The following is a 21227-nucleotide window of genomic DNA, read 5'->3' as shown; positions in this document are numbered from 1 at the left end:
CGGGGCGGGAGAGGTGCTTTCAACAAAGGCGGCTTCAAAAAGTCTGTGGGAAAATTCCATTCCCTTTCTTGCGGTTCCATTTTTTCCAGGAATGTTCTGAGCCCTTCCAGGAAGGAGGGTGCTGTGAGAGGCATTTCCTGACCCTGGTTAGCTTTGTGGTGTCCTGGGCTAGAATGACAGGCTCCTTGAGGGCAGGGATTCTGTGTTATTCCCTGCCGTGGCCCCAGCACTACCTGGCACAGCCGGGTGCCTGGCAAGCGTTTGCGGCATGTCCAACGGGCCCTCCTCCATAGGGACACAGTCTCATGGTCCATAGACTCATGTTCTGCTTGGTCTTTGCCTTGTTCCAGGCTGCTCCCTGGGGTGCTGTGCTGGGTGGGGCTGGGAGGAAAGGAAGCTGAACTTGCCAGAAGCTCGCCAGGAATCCCAGGCAGAGGGCACTGGGGTAGAGGCAGCTGCTCTGGGGTGCGGGCTGAGGACTGGGGGAGAGGTAAGGCCTGAGCTGAGGGAGCTGGACTGGGGGCTTCCCACTTGCAGGGCCACTAGCTTTCTTCCACGGACAACAGGCCTCCCGACGCTGCCCGGGCGTTGGCCCTTGAGGATTGAGCCGAGGTGAGGAAGGTTGAAGAGGAAGGAGGGAAATAGATGGAAGAAAGGCCAGGCCTGGGCTTTTGGAAGGGACGCTGAGATGTTGGCGGGGCCGAGTGAGTGTGGGGCTCTCCCCTGTGTCTTTGTGACTGCCGTGTGTTTGCATTAGAGAGCAAACATGACCATGGCGGCCGGCATGTGGCCAGCACTGTCCTCTCTATGTGCTTTCTATGATGTGGCTACTCTCGACTATCATCTTCACCATGGCCCTTGACCTTGCTGTTTTGACAGATGGGGAAACGGAGGCACAGAGCGAGGTCTTGACTGCTCCGGGCCACGAAGCCCTCCGACCTTCATCTGAGTCTCTTGTTTGTCAGCTGTCTTTGTCTTGCTGTCTCAGCTGGTTACACGTGTCTCTGGAGTCCACTCAAGCAAGCACCCACGCACGTAGGTCCACGTCATGGCCAGTGTGTGTCTGGCTCGGGTGGCTACTTTGTTTCCCTTCTGCCTGTGGGTTCCTGTGTCTCTCGAATCCATGTTTGCATGCATGTGTCATGGCCTGTCTCAGCTTGTTCTGTGTGTCTGTCTGTGTGCCTCTAGTTCCCTCTGTCAGTTGAGTGAGTGAGGCATCCTGGTGGCACTGTGGGTGAAGTGCTGGGCTGCCAACCTCACAATTGGCAGTGGGAGCCAACCAGCTGCTCCACAGGAGAAAGATGGCGCTGTCTGCTCCGATGAAGATGGACAGTCTCAGAAAACTCAGGAGCGGATCTACTCTGTCCCGCAGGGCTACTATGTGTCAGAATGGCCTGGGTGGCAGTGGGTTTGTGTGTTGGGTTGAGTTTGCGTGCATCCGTATTTGGATATACATAGATGTGTATACAGGGCCGTATGTGTCCTGGGCTTTGCGTGGGAGTGTGTATGCACACCACAAACACACCTTCCCCCAATTCCCCAGCCAGGACTCAAGTTTGCTCTCCTGGCCACCCGTTCCTTCCTCGCCACATCCAGTCCCTCACCCCGTCCTCTTCACTCTGGTCCCTTGGGGTCCTTGGCATCTGGTCCTTGGCCCCACCTCCACTTGCCCCTTCTTGGATTCCGGTTATAACAACACTCTCCCCGCGCCCCTGATTTCGGCCCCTTCCCTCTGTCCCCCACACATCAGCAGTGGATCTTTCAAAAACATCAATCTCATCCCCCCCTCCCCCCCAGGCCTTTCCATGTCTTGCTCTACTCCTCTCTGGGTCAAGCCTCCCACCTTGGACATGGTCTCTCAAGCCAGGCACCCTCTGGGCCCCACTGCCTGCTTCCTCCCTGAGGGACCCTCTCTGCCCCACTGGTCCCCGGGCCCAGCAGTTCCTGCCCACCCATCCTTGAGAAGTCTCTCTCCATTACTCAGGGTTTCTCCTCTGCTGCTTGGATCACTGTGTACAATTTGCAGTCCAATCTGTGGGGTCATTGATGACTGCATACCCAGCTCGACTGTGTGTGTTGGTCTCCCTCGCTGCCCGGAGCCCAAGCCGGGCACCAGTAGGTGTTCAGTGACTTTCCTCCCTGAAGGACCCTCTCTGCCCCACTGGTCCCCGGGCCCAGCAGTTCCTGCCCACCCATCCTTGAGAAGTCTCTTTCCATTACTCAGGGTTTCTCCTCTGCTGCTTGGATCACTGTGTACAATTTGCAGTCCAATCTGTGGGGTCATTGATGACTGCATACCCAGCTCGACTGTGTGTGTTGGTCTCCCTCGCTGCCCGGAGCCCAAGCCGGGCACCAGTAGGTGTTCAGTGACTGTCTACTGAACCATTCTGTGCGGCAAGAGCCTTCTGGGCCCAAGGTTGAGGCACAGAGAGTTGTGAGCTCACTCACTCTTTGGCCTGAGGGGATTGTGGGCAGCTCTCCCTCTGCCCTGTCTGGCCTCAGTGTTGTCACCTGGGAAATAGGGTGATCCTCATGATACTTGTTTGTTACTGGCAAGGCTATTACTAAGCTCACAGTGATGACAGGGATGGTCTGGATGCCCTGGGGGCAGGGGCGGGTCTCTGATTCACCCAATCAGCACTTGGTGCCCAGGGAACCTTAGGAAATGACAAGTGGCCTTGGAGCTTGGGGGAATGAGCCTGAGTGGGTGGGTTTGTGAGTGTGGGACTGGCTCACCCTGGGAGCCCGCCCTGATACCTCCCTACTGCCAGAAGGCAGAGCAATGATGGCCTTCTCTGTATTATAGTTCATTTAGCCCTTCATTTATGAATCCAATAAACATTTGATTGCCTTTCTGAGTAGCATACCAGACCCTGCAAATCCCTGGTAAACAAGGCAGACACAGCCTCTCTCTGGGAGTTCATGGCCCAGCTCTACCTCTCCTGAGAGTTTTGGGGGCCAGTGCCTCCATGCTTCCTTAAACCTTCCAGAGGGCAGGCTCCCCTGTCACTATGTCCACTTCATTGCCCAGAAAGCTGAAGCAGGGAAAGAGGGAGCCCACTGCTCCAGATGCCATGGCACACAGCTTACAGCCTCAGCAATCAGATGTCCAAGTTCTTAACAGTGGCTCTGCTGCCTTCCAGCAGGCTGTCCTGCTCCCGAGACTCCCTATCTTGCTGGGTGACAACAAATGCCTTCAGGCCTTCTGACAGAGCTGTCTGAATAGCCAACTCCAGTCCTACCTTTGGTTAATAACATGGCCTGAGGCAGGGGAGGCAGTGAGTTTGGGGTTCCTCGGATGGGGCCAGCTCAGTGCCCTGTTCCTTCTGTACAGGAACTTCTCATAGCTCCCCATGGCCCCAATCACATCCCCACCTATATATACCCTGTCTGCCCCTGCCTGCGGCTGGCTTGTGGCATCGCAGACGGAGATCTGTACATAATGAGGCACCCTAGAGAAGCCTAGATGACAGCCCTCGCTTCCTCTTCCTGGACTGGAGGTTTGGATACCAGGGCAACTCAGGCCCCCTTATCATATCAGGCACCGGACCTTGATCACACAGGGTGACGGATGGACGGACTGACAGAAAGCTAGGGCTGCGGTGAGTTGAAGGCCCACCTCATTCCCTCCTATGGGGAACCCCTTCCTCTTCCTCTTCCTCTTCCCTTGCCCTGACTTACCCCAAAACTTCCTCTTGGGGCAATAGCTGCTACAACTGGTCATTGTCTCTTGGGTGTTAAACCAAACCCAGGGCAGTCGAGTGAATTTTGATTCATCGTGACCCTAGTAGGTCGCGTGAGGCTGTAAACCTCTGTAGGGGCAGGCAGCCTCCTCTTTCTTCAGTGCAGCAGCTGGTGGGTTTGAACGGCTGACCCTGTGGTTGGCAGCTGAACGCCTAGCCCGCCGCGTCACTAGTGCTCATTCTTGAGAGTGTCAGAGAGAAAAATCAACACGCAGCGCCGTAGCATCGCATGGTCGGTCGGTCGGTCACCGAGGGGGCTCTCCCTGCAAGATGGGACTGGGGTGTCCAGTAGGCTCTACGTCTGGGGGATGGATTCTGCTCTCAGATCGGCCCCCTCGCAACCGATCTCTGCCTCGTCTACTGCAGCATTGGGCAAGCCCACGCGTTCCCGCCCCCTTTCTCCAGGCGGTCAGTCTGATGTACTCAGCCTCGGTCTCCCTCCAGATGTCCAAGGCACCTGCGGAACGCAGCCGAGCCCTGCGCGCGCTCACCTTTGGCCTTAACTTTGCGCCACCGCCGGCGGATGCGGATTCTAGCTCCTTCCTTGGTCTTCTTCGAGGCCAGGGCCTCAGTGGCCCCAGCGGCCCCCGCTCCCGAGGCCGACTCCATCAATCCTCCTGGGTCCCCGCCGTCCCAGCGCAGGGGCCAATTTCAGCCTCCAGGCCCCGCCCCGAGGACCAATCCTAACTGCACACTGCTGCCGGGCCCCCACAACACCCAATCACGAGGCTGGCTCCTCTCTAGGTCCCGCCCACTGAGCAATCCTGGTGTCACTCCACCGCCGGACCCGCCCACCACCTCTAGAGCCCAAGGTTTAACCCCGCCCCCTCACGCGCATTAAAGGGCCAGCGGCCAAAACAAATGCAACCCTGGAGACGGCGGAAAGCGTCCTTCGGGCAGAGCTAGTGGGGATTCCCGCTGGGTTCACCTCGGTCGGAAAGCCCCGGTCTTCTCACTCGCTGGCGCTTCGCTCCGCCCGCCCACTCACCTTTGCACGGAGGAATCCCCTCTGAGCGCTGTCTAGCCCGCCCGCCCGAGGGAGAGTGCCCAGCGCTGCTGAGAATCCGCCCGGGGGCGAGAAGGCAGATCCCGGGGCGATTCAAAGTCGGGGCGGGGCCTTTCCCCCCTCCCTTCGCCATCTAATTCTTAAAGCGCCTCTATCTTGGAGGTTCTTTTGATTCTCTGCTTCCTCCGTCCCTCACACTCCAAGGCGGCGGGGTGGGAGGTGAGGGAAAAGGAGGGTATGTGGCGCCTGCGCACTTGCTCCGAGCCTCAGCCCCGTCGGCGGAGGGCGCTGTGCTTGCCGAGGGGAAAAAGGCGGGAAACGGAGGGGGCGGGGCTTGCGGCGCGCGCACGCGTACCAGCCCGCCGCGAGGGCACCTGAGGAGAGGCCGCTGTGGCGTCGCTCTCGGTGGCGCGCGAAGGGCGCCCCTTTGAGACTGGGTTCTGAGGAGCCTCGAGAAACAGTTGTGAATCCTCGGCACGGGACGGGTCAGGACAGGCCTCGAGTCTCCCGTCGCCATGCCGTCCCCTGACTGCCTTCCCAGCATGGAAGTCCCGCTCTGGACCGGCCTGGCTTCCGACCACGGCGAGCGGCGCAGCCCCGGCGGGAGGGGACGGACTCTGGCCCGAGACCAACTGGCCTGCTAAGCACCTCGCTGCCCGCACTGGGACGGGCGTTTTTATGTATCGGCCCTGGATGCTTCCTTGGGAGTAAACTCGGTCCACCGCCCCTCCCCCTCCCCCTCGCGACGGGAGGTCGAGCTGGCGGCGGCAGAGGAGACTCGCGACCCGAGCCCCACCGAGCTGGACCCTGCACCCCAGGGCCGGAGTGGCTCCCCGAAAGGCCCCGAGGGACCGCTCCCCTAACTGCCCAGCCCTCAATCCCTGACGGCTTTGGCGGGTCACTCAGGCTCCTCCTGCCCGAGGCCTGGCTGGACTGGGACTCCCCTGAGGGCGTATCCGGTGTCTCAAGGTCGTGGGTGCTCCCCCTCCCCACCCATATCCTGCTCCACCTGGATGGACACTCCGAGGGGCAGGCCCACGTTTCAGCCCCGGGCCAGGCAGGTGTGAGTTTCTGTGGGTGAGTGCCTGGACCAAGCGCTTGCTGTTCCCTGAGCTCCTAATCAGAGCTCTCTCCCACCTTTACTGGGTGCCTCTAGGCCCTCAGGGGGAAGCTTTGACGTGCAGGGGAGAGAATCTGACTCCATGCTGCTTTGGCCACTTGTTAACTGCTGGAGCCCTGCGGGCATAGTGGTTAGGCGTTGGGGGCATGTTGTTAGGGGCCACCAAGTAGGTCCGACCCATGGCTACCTTCTGCACAATAGAATGAAACCCTGCTCACTCCTATGCCACCCTCCCAATAGTTTTATGCTGGAGCCCATTGTCGCATCCAGCGTGCCAATCCAACTCCTTGAGCCTTCCTCTCCTTCACTGCCCTGACCCCCCGTGATACCTTTCTCCAGGAACTGGTTTCTTCTGACAACACAAGGTCAGCAGTTTGAAACCACTAGCCTCTCCACTAGAAGGATGAGGCATTCTATTCCTGGAGAGAGTTATGGTCTCAGAAACCCACAGAGGCAGTTCCACCTTGTCCTACAAGATCTCTGCCTCAGCACCGACTTGATGGCAGTGAGATTTTTATTTTAATTCAACCCTCACCTAGAAAGTGGTGACAAATCTTTGAGCCCCTAGATAGCACAAAAGCGTCTGCAGTTTAGCTCTAAACAGAAAGATAGGCGGTTCGATCCCACCCCAGTGGTGTCACAGAAGAAAGACCTGGCCACCTGCTTTCATAAAGACAACCAAGAAAACCCCATGGAGCAGTTTGACTCGGTAACACTTGGGATCCCAATGAGTCAGAATCAACTTGAGAGCAACCCTATGACCCCGGGTTGTTGAAAGAGGACCTATGCTAACAGGAAGTTCTTAATATTTCCACCTCCTACCCTCTGCTTAGGATTTCTTAAATGAACTCACCTGTGCCCTGGTAGTAGCTGTACTTCTGGCATTTGTTTCTTTTCTTGGGTGGTGATGTTCCACTGTATCCCGACTTCCCTTTATATCCAGGTTTCCCTTTGAAGAATGGCCGCCTTCCCTGGGTGGTCAGATCTTGCATCTTTGAAAAATCGGTGTCTACTGAATACGCCCGGTCTGATTCTGAGTCTGAATCTGTAGGCCACTCAAAAAATGTCTTCCATTCTGCAGCAGATTTCTGTACGGATAGTTCTTGTAGTTTTGCTAGAAATCCCCACTCGTTGAAAGCTCCTTGCTGGGACCTGGCTGAGAATGAAGGGGTTTGCTGGCTGGTAGGGTCATGTTCTTGTTCCCTTTTCTCTCCAGTTGTTGTAGATTCACTCTGGGCAGACGACCCCCTTTTGGGTGCAGGCCTGGGTTGAATCCTAGGTGGTGATTCCGTTGCAAGTTCAGCTAGAGGTGACTTTAGGGACCGAGGTCCAGGCTGGACCGCGGGTTCAACTCTGAGTTCTGATTCTGGGTGGAGTGTAAAATCTTTCCCTCCCTGATTTGAGGCAGCTTCCTGTTGAGTGAAGGGCTCCTTTTGGATCGAAGTTGATTGTTGGGATGCAGGCTCTTGTGGGGTTCCATGTTCTTGCTGGGATTCTGCTTCATGTTGGGCAAGGGGCTCCTCCTGGGAGAGGAGGGGTCTTGACTGTGAAGCAGGCTCCTGTTGACTATTGGACTCCTGCTGAGTTTTAGCTCCTGGCTGGGTCATGGGTGTCTTTTCAGGTCCAGGGTCTGGCTGTCTGGTGGCTGTCGGGTGGCTCAGGTTCTCAGTCTGATTTGGAGACTGAGTTAGAACTTGGCTCCACTGTTGTTTCTCTCACAGGAGATGTTATTAGCCCAGATTTCATGTTTTAAGGCCCTCCAGGCCTCCCTGTTCAAAGCTCCCTCATTGGTTTCTCATGATGACACCTCTCTTTGGGCGCTATTTCATCCTTGACATCCCTGGTCTCGCTCTCTCTCTCTTTGTTTAAAGCAGTTGGCAAGTGGACTGACCACTGCAGGCCCCTCTACTTTTATGCCTCTGACTTTGAGGGGAGGGATGAGGAACAAGACTGTGTATCCAGCACTCTCCTACCAGTGGGGTGGGGCTGGCCCTCTTGTGTCATAGATAGAGCCCTGCCCCACCCACCTCTCAGCTAAAATGTTTCTTCTCTGTAGGAGAAAAATGAAAATGTCTACTCCCATAAAGATTTAGTGTCTCCGAAACCCCAAAGGGAAGTTCAACTCTGCCTTCTAGGGTTACTCTGAGTCAGAATGGACTGGGTGGCCTTCAGTTCGGTTTGGTTAGTTTGAGACCATCTCTCTAGCCTGGACATAGGCTTCTGCACTAGGATGGAAACTCATGAAGTATACTGAGCACTGATGGAGATGATGATCATAGAAATTATAAACACTGAACCTCTCAGGATCAGTGGTGAGAGTGGTGATACCGGGAAGGAAGCAGGTGGAGAAAGGGGGAACCGATTACAAGGATCTACATATAACCTCCTCCCTGGGGGATGGGCAACAGAAAAGTGGGTAAAGGGAGATGCCGGGCAGTGTAAGATATGATAAAATAATAATTTATAAATTATCAAGGGTTCATGAGGGAGGTGGGAGCGGGGAGGGAAGAGTGGGGAAAGGAAAATGAGCTGATTCCAGGAGCCCAAGTGGAAAGCGAGTTTTGAGAATGATGAGGGCAACGAATATATAAGTGTGCTTTACACAATTGATGTATGTGTAGATTGTGATAAGAGTTGTATGAGCCCCAATAAAGTGATAAAAAAATCATAAACAAGATTTTTCTAGGCTTGGAAGCTGGGGCAGATGTTTTTCAAGCCTATATGTGTTTTAATAAGACCCTGTCTAACGCTATCCTTTCTTGCTTTGGAGCCCTGGTGGTGTTGGGCTGCTAACCGAAAGGTCAGCAGTTAGAAACCACTAGGTGCTCCTCGAGAGAAAGATGAGGCTTTCTACTCTAGTAAAGAGTTACACTTTCAGAAACCCATAGGGCAGTTCCATGAGTCGCTCTGAGCAGTAGACTGGATGGCAGCGAGGTTGTAATTGTTATTTTTCTGTTTTCTCTGCCCCATCTCCCTCTACCTTTTGTTGTGATTGTTGGTGAGTGAAAGAAGAAATCATTGGACATTGGAGAGAGAAGCAGGGTTGGGTAGGGGAAGTAGGTGTAGACTGTGGGTTGAATTTGGGGTGAAAACACTTGAGTGGGTCATCTGGATCAGATGGGAATTGCCAGGTCCCGTTAAAGAGCAAATCATTGGACCATTTGCTTTTACAAATATTTATTGATCTCTGTTGCTCTGCACTTGGCTATATTTACAGTCAGGTAAGACCAGCCAGGGAAGTTAGGGTTCCCAGATTCTTTTTAGGTAATTAAGTGTGGGTAAGAGGAGAAAAGTGACAAGTAATGTCCCTAGGAAGGGCAATCAAAATGACCTTGGGGGAAATTTTTTTGGGGGGAATACTAGAACAATTTTAGGGGTGGTGGTGAGTGGAAAGGGTGGGGAACACGAGGTGGGAGAAGAGTATCCCCCAGGATGTACTCTAAGGGGATTTGATTGGGAGAGTGCGTTCTCCAAGCTCCTAAAAGGGCAGGGCCAAGCTTGCCAGCTGGCACTGTTGGAGAAACTGTTGGCAGGCTTTGAAGTACTTGTTTGACTTCCTGTGGTGCCTTCCGTGACCTAGGGTGAGAAGAAAGGGTAGGAGGGTAGTTTAAAAAAGGATATTTTCTAAAATTTCATTTGTAAGAGCTTTTAAAATGATGGACAATTGTCCGGTGGAGAAGATGAAAAACAAGAACAAAAATAATGAAAAATCTATCCTGTAAAATAAACTTCCCCCGTGCTAACCCTCTGGCTCAGGCTTCACTGTGGTTAACAGTTTGCCACATAGTCACCTATCCTCCTTTGTATGCCAACAAATGTTTTATTGAACAGATTATATACATATTGCTTTATTCCGCACCTTTTAATCTGCGTTATTATTGCAAAACATTACACAGGGAAGGGAGTCTATAAAACTAAATGTGCAGTCTAATAAATAGTGATAAAGCAAACAGCCATAAAACTACTAACCAGGCCTCAAACTAGAATTGCTATCCTTATGCATCTTTGAAAAAATTTATTTATGTATCTCTTTTCGGTTTTCTTTTCTGATCACTACTCCCTGCCCCCCTCCCGCGATTATACAAGTCATTTCTTTATTGTTTTTAACGACCTGCCCAGACACTCCTAAATAAAGTTGCTGACATCAGCCTGTCTTTGAGCTTTAAGCATGGGAAATCATGCTGTAGCTAGTCTCTTGTGACTCCTGCCCTTGTCCCTAGTGCGCTGGTAGTAAAAGGAGCTCTGCTGGCATCATGGTTATGAGTTGGGCCTGCTAACCAGCAACCACAAGGCTAAAGGACAGATGTGCAGGGGGCAGGCGGGGAGGGAAGCGAACCACATATATGGGGGGTTTAGCAGGATATTGTTGATTTCATTTCTTGAGATGGGTAGGGTAAATATATACAATATGTTTCTTTAAAAACAAACAAAACAAACAGTCCTAACAGATTCCTTATCACTCAAACCTGAATAGTGGTCTTGAGTGGCTAAAAATATAAAAAAGGAAAAGTAAGATTGAAATGGACTTGGAGTCTTTAGTGACAAGTTAATCTTAAAAAAAAAAAGAGTCTTAGTCTTAGAAAGCCACAGGGACAGGTCTATTCTGTCCCTTAGGGTCACTATGAGTCAGAATTGACCTGATGGCAGTGTGTTTTTGGTTTGATGGTAAGACTGATCTCTAAAGGTGTTGACTCATTCTCCCTGATATTCTAATATACACAATTCACTTTAGCCATTTTACGGTTGATAAATGCTTGGTTAGTTTTATGTTTTGGGAAGTTATAAGCCATATTACTATACACTTCTTATTCACGTCTCCTGGTGTACACAGACATGAATTTTCTTCTTTTATTTTTTTTAAGTGAATTTTAACTTTGAGTTAGATGGGGAGTATGCATTTTCTGTTGAGTAGATATGATCACAGAGGAGGCATAGCTCAAATGTGAGTACCTATATACTCGGGTGTAAACCAACCCGACTATCAGCCAGGGCACCTAATTTTACCACAAAAACTGCATAGAAAAATGTGCTGAAAACCCCCGCTTATACACGAGTATATACGGTAGATAACTGACAGCAGGTTTTCAAAGTGGCTTGTCCATTTATGAACCCTGGTAGCGTAGGAGGAGTCCCGTGGCATAGTTATGCATTGGGCTGCTAACCACGGGCCATCAGTTTGAAACTACCAGTTGCTCTGAGAGAGCAAGTTTCATTAAGATCCAGTTTCATGAATTCTAGAGAGGAGTTCAAGTTTGTCCTATAGGGTGACTATGAGTTGGACATGAGGACGATGGTAGTGAGTTGTTTTTTTAAGTTTGATGGTATAGTGAGTTCTGTGTTGGGGTGCTATTAACACGGTGAGCAGATTGAACCCACCAGCTGTTCTCTTTCGAAAGAGGAGGCCCTCTGCTCCTGTCCTAAGGATGCACAGGCTCAGCAACCCTAGGGAACAGTTCTACCCTGTCCTATAGGGTCACTACAAGTCAGAATCCACTGGAAGGCAGTGTGCTTAAAAATAAAATTGTTAGGGATTGAGTTGTGGGGACTCCCCCCCCCTAGATATGGGTTGTAGTTCCTATGTATGTTAATGAGACTGTTATTAGTGTAGGGTGTGTTTTAAACCAACTTCTTTTGAGCTAGATTTAGCAAACAAGCAAGTACAGAGGAGAAAACAAGCTTAATGCCACATTCTCTCTAAGGAAAACCGGAATAGAAACTGAAAAGAGCAAGGATCTTCCCTTAGGGGAGGGAGGGAGCACTAGAGTGAGGGCGAGGGAACCTTTCCCAAGTGTCAGTATCTTGAATTTGAATTTCTAGGCTCCTAACCTGTGAGAAAATAAATAGTTGTTTGTTAAATCCATCCACCTGGAGTATTTCTATTATGACAGCACTAGATAATACCCATGAGCATGCATATTGTTCTGTTCTATCCCCTATCAACACTTGACATTGTCAGAATTTAAAGCTTTTGCTAGTCTGATGATAGTGGTTTCTTTTTGAATCTGCATTTTCCTGATTACTAATGAAGTTGAATGCCAGTTCATAAATTTGGTAGCGATTCGCGTTTCCTTGTCTGTGACGTGCTTTTAAAAGTCTTTTACCCATTTATCTATAGTATCCTGTATCCTAATCCTTTGTTGGTTAGATATATGGCAGGTGCCTTCCTCTTGTTCTATAGCTTTTGTTTTGTTCTTTTAATGACCAATATATCTTAAATTTCAGTGAAGATAGAGGTATAATTCTTTCCCTTTAGAATTCATTGTAAATATTTTTCTTTATGATTTGTACTTTTGGCATTTTAAGAAATCCTCCCCTACCTCAAAGCTGCTACCCCATATTTTCCTAGATTCCTTTCTACAATTGATTTTTGTGAAGAGTAAAAAAATAGAGGCCTCTGCATTTTTTCCCACTCAAAATACTGTGGCAATCTTTCCTGTCCACACATTATTTTTAGCAACTGCAGAATTGTCCAACATTCTTAACAGCCCTGATGGAATAGTGGGCTACACACTGAGCTACTAATGACCAAGTCAGCGGTTCTAATCCCCATGTCACTCTGGGGGAGAAAGAGGAAGCTGTCTGCTCCGATGAAGACTCATAGCATCAGAAATCCACAGGAGTGCCCCTGCTCTGTCCTGCAGGGGTTGCTATGAGTCAGCAGTGGATTTTTAAAAAGACATTTGTAATTTCTGCATATTTGTTACATTACACACTGCTATCATGAGTATTATTGCACATAAATCTTTGAGTATCAGCACCAGTAGGGAGGATTTCCTGAAGGATGATTACTGGGTCAAAAGAAGCACACATTTAAATATTTTTTTCATTACTGGCAAATTGAATTTCACTTCCGTCAACAGTGTCTGATGAGTCTGATTGGTCCCACCCTTGTGACATCATAAAGTACCAGTCAGTTCAATCATCGCCAACAAAATATATGTAACAGTTAAAAACTGCTAGGGAAAAATAAAACCCAAACCAAACCCACGGCCACTGAGTGGAATCCCACTCCTAATGACCCCACAGGACAGAGTAGAACTGCTTCTGTGTGTTTCTGACATGGTCACCCTTTAACTGGAGTAGAAAGCCTTGTCTTTCTCTAGCAGAGCAGCTAATGCTTTTGAACCACCGACTTTGTGGTTAGCAGCCCAAGTTTACCCAATAATGCCACCAGGGCTCCTGAGGGAAGACTCAAACTCTGTTTGACAGAAAATGGCTCCATCTTCAGGATCAACAACCAGGCCCTAATAGCCCTGCCTCCCTCCTCTTTGACATGCAGAGGGGTTCTAAAATCCAGGAAGTTAGGTCAACCTTTCTATGGTCAGGGGAATGGTATCTTACTCTTCTAGCTGTAGGTAGTAGCCTCGTGTGAACCCTGCCTCTGCACCCAGTGATATGTTTGTAAAAGGAACCTTGTGGTGTAGTGGTTGCCAGTTGGGCTGCGACCCGCATGGTTGATAGCTCAAAACCACCAGCAGCTCCACAGGAGAAAGACTGGGCTTTCTATTCCTGTAAACAGTGACCATCTTGGAAAACCAAAGGGGTGGCTGGAGTCAGCATTGACTAGGTGGCAGTGATTTGGTTTGATTTTGACTCCAACCAAACCAAGTCAGGAGCCCTGGTAGCATAATGGTTATGGGTTGGGCTGCTAAACCCAAGGTCAGTGGTTCCAAACCACTAGTCAGTCCGTGGGAGAAAGATGACGCTTTCTACCCCTGTAAAGATCTATAGTCTCAGAAACCCACAGGGGCTGGCTACGAGTCCGCATTGACTAGATAGCCGTTTGTTGGGGTTGGTTTGGTTTAAGTTCCCCACAAGCTGGCGTTGGGTAGGGTGGGCTGAAATAAGCGTTTCTTCTGGTCTTCCTCTCACCTCTCCTTTCTATCCTCAACCCCTGATTCAGCCTTTGTGATTACGCAGAGTGGCGCTGGCTTAAGGAAGGTCATGTCCTTGAAACTTACTGTTTTTCTTCACATTGCTCATGAAGTGATCGCAGGGACACTGTTTCTTTGGTGACCCGGGCACTGCCAGTGCCATAAATTTTCCTTTGGGAACTTTCTGGAACTGGTCTGCAATCACAAGGTGGCTGGTTAGAAGAGAGAGTTCATTTGTTCCGGAGGAGAGAGCAGGCTGTTCGCGTTACCCACCACCTTCCTGGCTTCTTCCTCTCTCCTAGGGTGGGAAAGGGATCAACACAGAGCTTTGGGGCAACTCAGTTGTCAGGGACCCCAGGACTTCTGAGCTCTTTTGGCCTGACCTGTACAGGCAAGGATTTGGTGGCAGGCTTGGAGGAGGACATCAGGATATTGTTGGCTAGACCAGAGACTGAGGTGTCTTGACTTGTAGCGGCTGTGCAACCTCACTGTTACTTGTGTCTATATTGTGAGTAAAATAAGCTTGAGAACAGACCCGGGAAGATTTGGGAGAACTTGGAGGGAGGGGGTGGGGGGAATAAAAGCCTGTTGGAAGGTGGCTGTGGGTTCCTAGGAAAAGGGAGGAAGGGTGGAGCAGCCCAAAGCTCAGTCAGCTTTTCCAGAACCCAGGAGGAGGCTGCCAACCCAGGGTGGGTGGGGAGAGGGGGAACTGGGTGATGTTAACTCAGATAGTATCTCTGAGGGATCTGGGGGCCTGAGGTGGAGGGGGGCGGGGGGGGTGTTGATAGTGCTGCAACTGCTGTGGTGGATGAAGTGATACTGACCTTTGCACTCACATTCTAGCCCGCCTTCCTGGAGCCACCTTCCTGAGGCCTGGTGCTGGCCCCGGTGTCCTCTGGCGACCCCTGTTGGAAGGAAACAGGTCACTTCCAGGGAAGGGAGGGGGAGGGAGGGAGGTGTGCGGGGAGAGGCGTGAAATGATCCTCCCATCATTGTGTCCCCTGGGTTAGTGCTGTTCCATTTTTCTTCCCCTTTGACCCCAGGGATCTAGGTTTCTCAAGAGAGGTGTATTTTAAGTGGGGTAAAGAATTGATATTTAACATCTCGCCTGGAGCAAAGTTTAACCTGGAGAAAGATGAACTTTTGAAAGGAAGAGAGGACAAAAGATGGGGGTTAATCAAAATCTTACATCTTTCCATGCTCCCCCCCCCCATCATTTCTCAGCATTAAAATGCTCTGGTTTAGGCAGGAATGAGAGCAAGGAGCAGATGATTCTATAAATCAAGACTTCCCCCATGACCTTAAGGTTGCTGTGCTTGAATCCATAGTTCACTACTCTAAACTCCAAAGACACTGCTGTTCCATCAGCTTGACTCATAGTGACCTACAGGACAAGGTAGAACTGCCCCTATGGGTTTCTGAGACTGTAACTATGGGAATAGAAAACCTCCTTTTACTCCTGTGGTGTGGCCAGCGGTTTTGAACTGCTGACCTTGCCCAGTACAGTACCAGTGTTCCATTGTTTACTAAGAGGACGGTGTTTACCTTAAAAAACAAACAAACTTTTATTGGGGGCTCTTACATATAACAATCCATACATCCATTATATCAAGTGGATCTGTACAATTGTTGGCATCAACAATTTCTAAACATTATCTCCTTTTTTAAAAACATTTTTTCTTTATATGTTTTTCTGAACCATTTGCAAGGATGCCGTGCATGTTCTACTCCTTAACTTCTAAATGTGTCTTTTTAAAAAATGATTTTATCAGGGGCTCATACAACTCTTATCACAATCCATACATACATCAATTATATAAAGCACATTTGTACATTCTTTCTTCTGGAACCCTTTGATATCAGCTCCTCTTCCCCCCCCCTCCTTCTCCTACCCCGCCACTCACACAAACCCTTCATAATGATATATTATTATTATTATTTATACATATCTCACACTGTCCATTCTATCCCTTCACCTACTTTCCTGGTATGTACCCCCCTTGAGGGGGTTATTCTGCCTTCATTGCTATTTGTTTCCCTCCACCCCCCCCCCCCCGCTTCCTTCCCCTACCTTCCTAGAATCTTTATTCCCATTACTGATTCTGAAGGGGTTTTTCTTTCCTAAATTCCGTGTATTGAAAGCTCCCGTCTGTGCCACTGAATGTACACCAGTCTAGAGGGATTTGTGAAGTAGGACAGATCACAACAGTGGGGGGAGGAAAGATTAAAGAACTAGAGGAGTGCTGTGTATTTCCTCTGTGCTAAACTGCCCCCTGGGTGCATTTTCTCCATGCAGCCCCTCTGGGTAGGAACGTCCAATTGCTTTTCTTTTTTCTGCAACAAAGGACTTCCCTCTCTTGGCCTGTGTCCGGGTCTGTCTAATCACTGCAAGCTGTCTTAGCCTCATTTTGTGGCGCCCCCATGGCGTAGTGATGTATGCATTGGATTGCTTACTTCAAGGTCAGCAGTTCAAAACTACCAGTCACTCCACTGGAGAAAGAAGGGGCTTTCTCCTCCCATAAAGAGTTACAGTCTCAGAAGCCCATGGGGGCAGTTTTTCCCTGTTCTATAGGGTCTCTGAGTCAGAATTGACTCGATGGAGACACTATTTTGATGGCCATCAAGGATGCTGCTTTATAGAGTTGAGGCTCTGGGCCTGGAAGAGGGGGGTTTGGATGATGCCTCCTCTGTATAGTAGTTTCAGATCTGTTGTGTCAGTGGTCCCCATCATATGTGACTGCAGCGCTAGTGTGGAAGAGTGGTAGTCGAGACCGTGTTGTTCCCGCGTAGACCAGGTTCCGGGCACATGGTCTAGGCACTCGATAGACACTTGTTCAATAAGTGGTCGGCTTAGTTGTCTGGAGAGGGCCCTGAGAAACCCTCAGGTTCACTTCAGGCCTCCTGTTTCCCGGACATCTGCCACATTCCGAGGACATTGCGTCATTTCCCCAGATGCTAGGTTTCAGACATTCTGTGCTATTTTGAGTGCTGCGAAAGTAGTTTCAAGAGGCATTACCTCTGCCATCTAAACTTTTCGAGACAATTACACCCTCTTGAACTCTGCTCCTGGTTCCAGTGAAAACCCGTAAAAGCCTGCAGGAGGCTTGTGGCCATTTAGTTGAAGCCCATCACTGAGGTGTGGGATACCCGCCCCCACAACTGAATGGGTTCAAGGGGGGCAGTTGTGTAATTGAAGGGTAAATTACAGAGACATCAGACAAGACAAAGCATGCAAGGCCTCACCTGCACCATGACTTCAGGAGCCAGGTGTGCTCAGAGAGAGCGATTAGATTTCCAACAACAACTTATATATTCTCAGGGCATGCAAACCCCGCCCCCCCAATTATAGGTAACCACGTACATAGCAAAGTGGGTGTACCCTTAACTCTAGAGGTCCCTGAGCTCATTGGAGGAGTAACCTAACACCAGTGCTCGGATCAGGTAAGGGGAGTGACTGTCCCCTGAGCAGGGAGAGCAAGAACAATGTGTCTGCTCCTAGAGATCAAGCTGCCATCAGCCGTGTGGCTGTAAGATGTCACTTTAAGGCAGCACTGTTATGGGAAGATATTGTGGTAATCATTCTTAGTTATGAGAACGTGATCAGGACTCATCTCTAACTCTGCCAGACTTCTTAAAATATGAGAATAAAGAATTCATCCGCATACATGCTCGTCCCATTCCTCAGTTTCCCACACTGAGGTTTTTTAATTTTTTCATTCTAAATATTTATTTCTAGCTACTGTGGAATTGCTTTCAACTCCTGGTGACTCCACAGTCAGAATAGAACTGTACTCCACAGCGTTTTCAATTGCTGATATTTTGGGGGTGGGGGAAGTAGATCACCAGGCCTTTCTGTAGAGGTCCTTCTGAGTGGACTCAAAGGAATTTCTAACCTTTCAGTTGGTAGCTTGGTGCATTAACTCTTTTCTCCATCCAGGGACTGTTATATTGAACTTTATTAGAGGAAATTTGAAAAGTACACATAAAAATATTCTTAGCAATTAGTTGGTGTATTGATACATTTGTTTTTTGCACAGTGCATTCTTTATATAATGATAACCATAGCATATGAACACCTTTCTATTTTACTGAATTCATAATTCATCCTAGACAGTTTTAATGACTGTACAGCACTCCTAACAAGTATTATGTACACTCTAAGTGATTTAAGTCTCTCCTATCGATTAATAGTTAGATGATTTCAGTTCAGGAAGTTGTTGAGGGATTTCTTTGTGCCTGTCACTGGTTTCCAAATTTTGGATTATTTTCTTGGGATAGATTTCCCAAAGTGAAATCACTGAGTCAAAAGTTAAGAGCAGTTTTCTGTTTCTTGATATCCAACTAAAAGGCCAAACTCACGGCTATTAAGGCAGCCACCCTGTGGGACAGGGTAGAACGGTCTCTGTGAGTTTCTGAGACTGCAACTCTTAATGGGAGTAAAACGTCCCACCTTTCTCATGTGGAGTGGCTGGTGGTTTTGACCTGCTGACCTAATTTTCAGCTCAATGTGTAACCACTACACCACCAAGGTTCCAGGTTTCTTGACACCATTACCCAATTATTTTCTATAAAGGGTGAACTAGTTAAGCAAGTCAAGTCAATGTCTCTTTTTCTTTTCAGACAAGGAAACTGAGGTGCAAGAAAGTAAGTTCACAAAGGTCATGGTGACAAATCTAGAGCTCAGATTTGTGCTCTGTGGTTCTTTGCGCAGCTTCACGCGATGTTCTCGTTGTTAAGTGTGTAACTGCAAACACACACATGTGAGACGAGGCTTTCTATGCCTGCATAGAGTTTGTCTTGGAAACCCACAGGAGCAGTTCTACTCTCTCCTAGAGGGTCACCGTGGATCAGGACGCACTTGATGGCAGTGAGTTTAGTGCTCTTTTTGAACTGAAAAGGAAGCTGCCTGGTTCTGCAACATCAGATCCCCCAAACCACATTTATGGATTATCTTTATGATTTTTTGCTGTAGCCATGTATCTATCACTCATGCTCTTATTTATGCCATGCTTTCTCCCTTCTACTGATTTTACAGAGCCTCATCCTATGCAATATTACCTGTGAAATTGTGGGGTTGCTGTGGGCTTTTATATCTTTCCAGATGGGAATTAAGTAAGCATACAACTATTAACCCAATAAGATAGGGTAGAATTGCCCTCTATGAGTTTCTGAAGCTGTAACTCTTTACAGGAGTAGGAAGCCCTGTCTGTCTCTCTTGAAGCAGCTGGTGGTTTTGAACTACCGACCTTGCAGTTGGCAGTCCAATACGTAGCCACTGTGGCACCAGGGTTCCAGTGGGCTTAACTTTCTGGGTTATAGCTGTTAAACTGAAAGAATGAATTCATGGTCCTTAAAATAATTTCCTTGGAGAACTCTGAGACAGTGGAACATGTGTGAACTCTGTATTCAGACAGACCTGGGTTTAACTGCTGGCTCCGTATCCTATCTGTGTAATCTGGCAAGTCCCGAGCTACCCCCAAAAGTAGCTTCTCTGGTGCTTGGTTCTCTGATGTGTAGAAGGAGGATTGCGACAACCACCTTGTAGAGTTGGAAGAAATAATCGAGCTTCCGTGTCCTGGGATGCATCCAGCACTTAGGGACTTATAGTTATTTTCCAGAGGGCTTCTGGTTATTGTCTGTGCTGGCGCGTTGGGCATGTTGCTCCTGGCTGGTTCATCTGTGTAAAGAACTTCCTGCCGCTTGTTAGGACTTGTGGAGTAGCTCTCATTGTTTGCATCTCCCAGCCCCACTCCTACTAGCTTTTGTGATGTTGGGCATGCTGTTTTGCGTTTCTGTGCCTCACTCATAACATATGTGAAATGGAGCTAACAGTGTCCACATCCAAACACATGGGGGTCCCTGGGGAGGCAGGTGGGTAACACGCTTGGCTGCTAACCTAAAGGCTAGAGGTTTGAGTCTGCTAGAGGCACCTTCCAAGGAAGGCCTCCTTCCCCCCCTGACCAACCATTGAAAATCCCATGAAGTTGCTGCATGGAGTCACGATGAGTCACAGTCAACTGGAGGGTAACTATTTAAAAATGGAAAACCCAAAACCATCCCTCCACCTCACTGCCATCAAGTTGATTCTGACTTTTCAAGATGCTATAGGACAGAGTAGAACTGTCCCTGTGGATTGCCGTGGGTGTCAGTCTTTACAGGAGTGGACAGACTCATCTTCTCCCAGTGGAGCAGCTGGTGAGTTCCAACTGCTGACCTTGTGGTCCACAGCCCAATGCGTAGCCCATCATGCCACAGAACTCCTTTTCTTTCTTTGGAATTGTATGCTCTTTAGTTTTGTCCTGTTAGGTACAGATATTTTTTTTTCTTATACACCCCACTGTCATCCAGTTGATTCTAACTCAGTGATCCTATAGGGCCGAATAGAAGTGCTCCTGAGGGCTTCAAGATTTTTTTCTATCTAGCTCACGCTTTTTAGCTTTGTCCACCAGAGGGCCTGGGAGGGCCGCTTCCCGTTAACTTCGGTGTAAACACACAGTGTGTAAACACCGTTCTTCAGCAAAAGGAACCAGGTCTCCTTGGCGAAAGAAATGGTTGATGCCAGGACTGGGGTGAGGAAAGACTAGGTTGTAACGAGGCTGGAACATGCGTGCTGTCAGAACGTTAGGGGCTGCTCAAAAGATGAGGATATGTCACCAGGGCCCAGGAGCCAACTTGAAGGAGCTCTCCACGGCCAAATCTGAGACAATATGAGCAACTTAATAGCCAATTATAATAATGGATGATAACCTGTGTACATACATATCAATGAGTCCACGCTGATATAAAGTAATAGGTGAACAAATAAATATAAATTCTCATACAGTAGGACTATACAAACATTTCAGCTGCCTTGACCCCGAGACCTTGATCCACTGTGTTTTTGACGTGGAAGCTAAGGTTGGTGTTAGCATCTATCTGCTAGATGGTGGTGGTGGCTTCCCTGGATCTGAGGATGAGAAGCTTTCATTTGGAGAGATCATCAGTGTAACCAATCCAGCACTGGACAATCATAGCTGAGCCAGTCAGATACTAGTTGCATCAGCGTTCACCCTTGCTGTAAATACCAGGGCCGAGAGCACTGTGTGAAAGGGACAGATAGGCTAAGATGATGAAAATGAATGAAGTGAACAACCTCTGCATCTGGTGAATGATGCAGCACATGGATTATTTAATTGCATCCTTCCTGATCATGCACTTGTAAAACCCCAAGAGATCCGAGTTAATATCAGCAGTGACGAGAAATACCCATGCGACGCACTTTTTCACATAGATGGTGCTCTGCGATGCATTGCACCACTTCTGCGTCTGCCTGCCAAAAAGCGTGTAACCTGAACTTAATCATGAGGAAGTCCCAGACAAACCCAAAGTGAGGGCATTTGACAAAAACAACAGTGGATAAGCACATTTTCGAAGGGTTGAGTGCATGGAAGGCGAGGAAAGACAGAGAAGCGACTCTAGATTGGAGGCGAAGATGAGACACGTGA

At 49.1% G+C, this 21227-nt stretch overlaps 1 protein-coding gene and 1 long non-coding RNA gene across 3 annotated transcripts in view; one reads left to right on the top strand and one right to left on the bottom strand.

Annotated features, from left to right (window-relative positions):
* Positions 1 to 21227, top strand: part of LOC142432002 (uncharacterized) — a 189966-nt gene that overhangs the window by 18082 nt on the left and 150657 nt on the right. The gene's annotated exons all lie outside the window — the stretch shown is intronic.
* CXCL17 (C-X-C motif chemokine ligand 17) lies at positions 9154 to 20883 on the bottom strand. Its single transcript, XM_075537773.1, has 4 exons — positions 20808 to 20883; positions 14568 to 14648; positions 13831 to 13938; positions 9154 to 9445 (listed from the first exon to the last, which is right to left on the bottom strand). The coding sequence occupies exons 1-4, from the start codon at positions 20881 to 20883 to the stop codon at positions 9348 to 9350; spliced, it is 363 nt and encodes a 120-aa protein (XP_075393888.1). The 3' UTR covers positions 9154 to 9347.

Source organism: Tenrec ecaudatus, chromosome 18, assembly GCF_050624435.1.
Source record: "Tenrec ecaudatus isolate mTenEca1 chromosome 18, mTenEca1.hap1, whole genome shotgun sequence".
NCBI lineage: Eukaryota > Metazoa > Chordata > Mammalia > Afrosoricida > Tenrecidae > Tenrec > Tenrec ecaudatus.
The sequence above is the reverse complement of the archived record's forward strand: the minus strand, read 5'-3'. Positions and strand labels throughout refer to the sequence as shown.

Coding starts and splice junctions, on each gene's coding strand:
- CXCL17 (XM_075537773.1), bottom strand. CDS start 20,883: ATGCAGAGGTTGTTCACTTCATTCATTTTCATCATCTTAGCCTATCTG. Junction 13,939..14,567: donor GCTAGAATGTGAGTGCAAAG/GTCAGTATCACT, acceptor TTGTGATTGCAG/ACCAGTTCCAGAAAGTTCCC. Junction 9,446..13,830: donor GAGCAATGTGAAGAAAAACA/GTAAGTTTCAAG, acceptor TTCTCACCCTAG/GTCACGGAAGGCACCACAGG.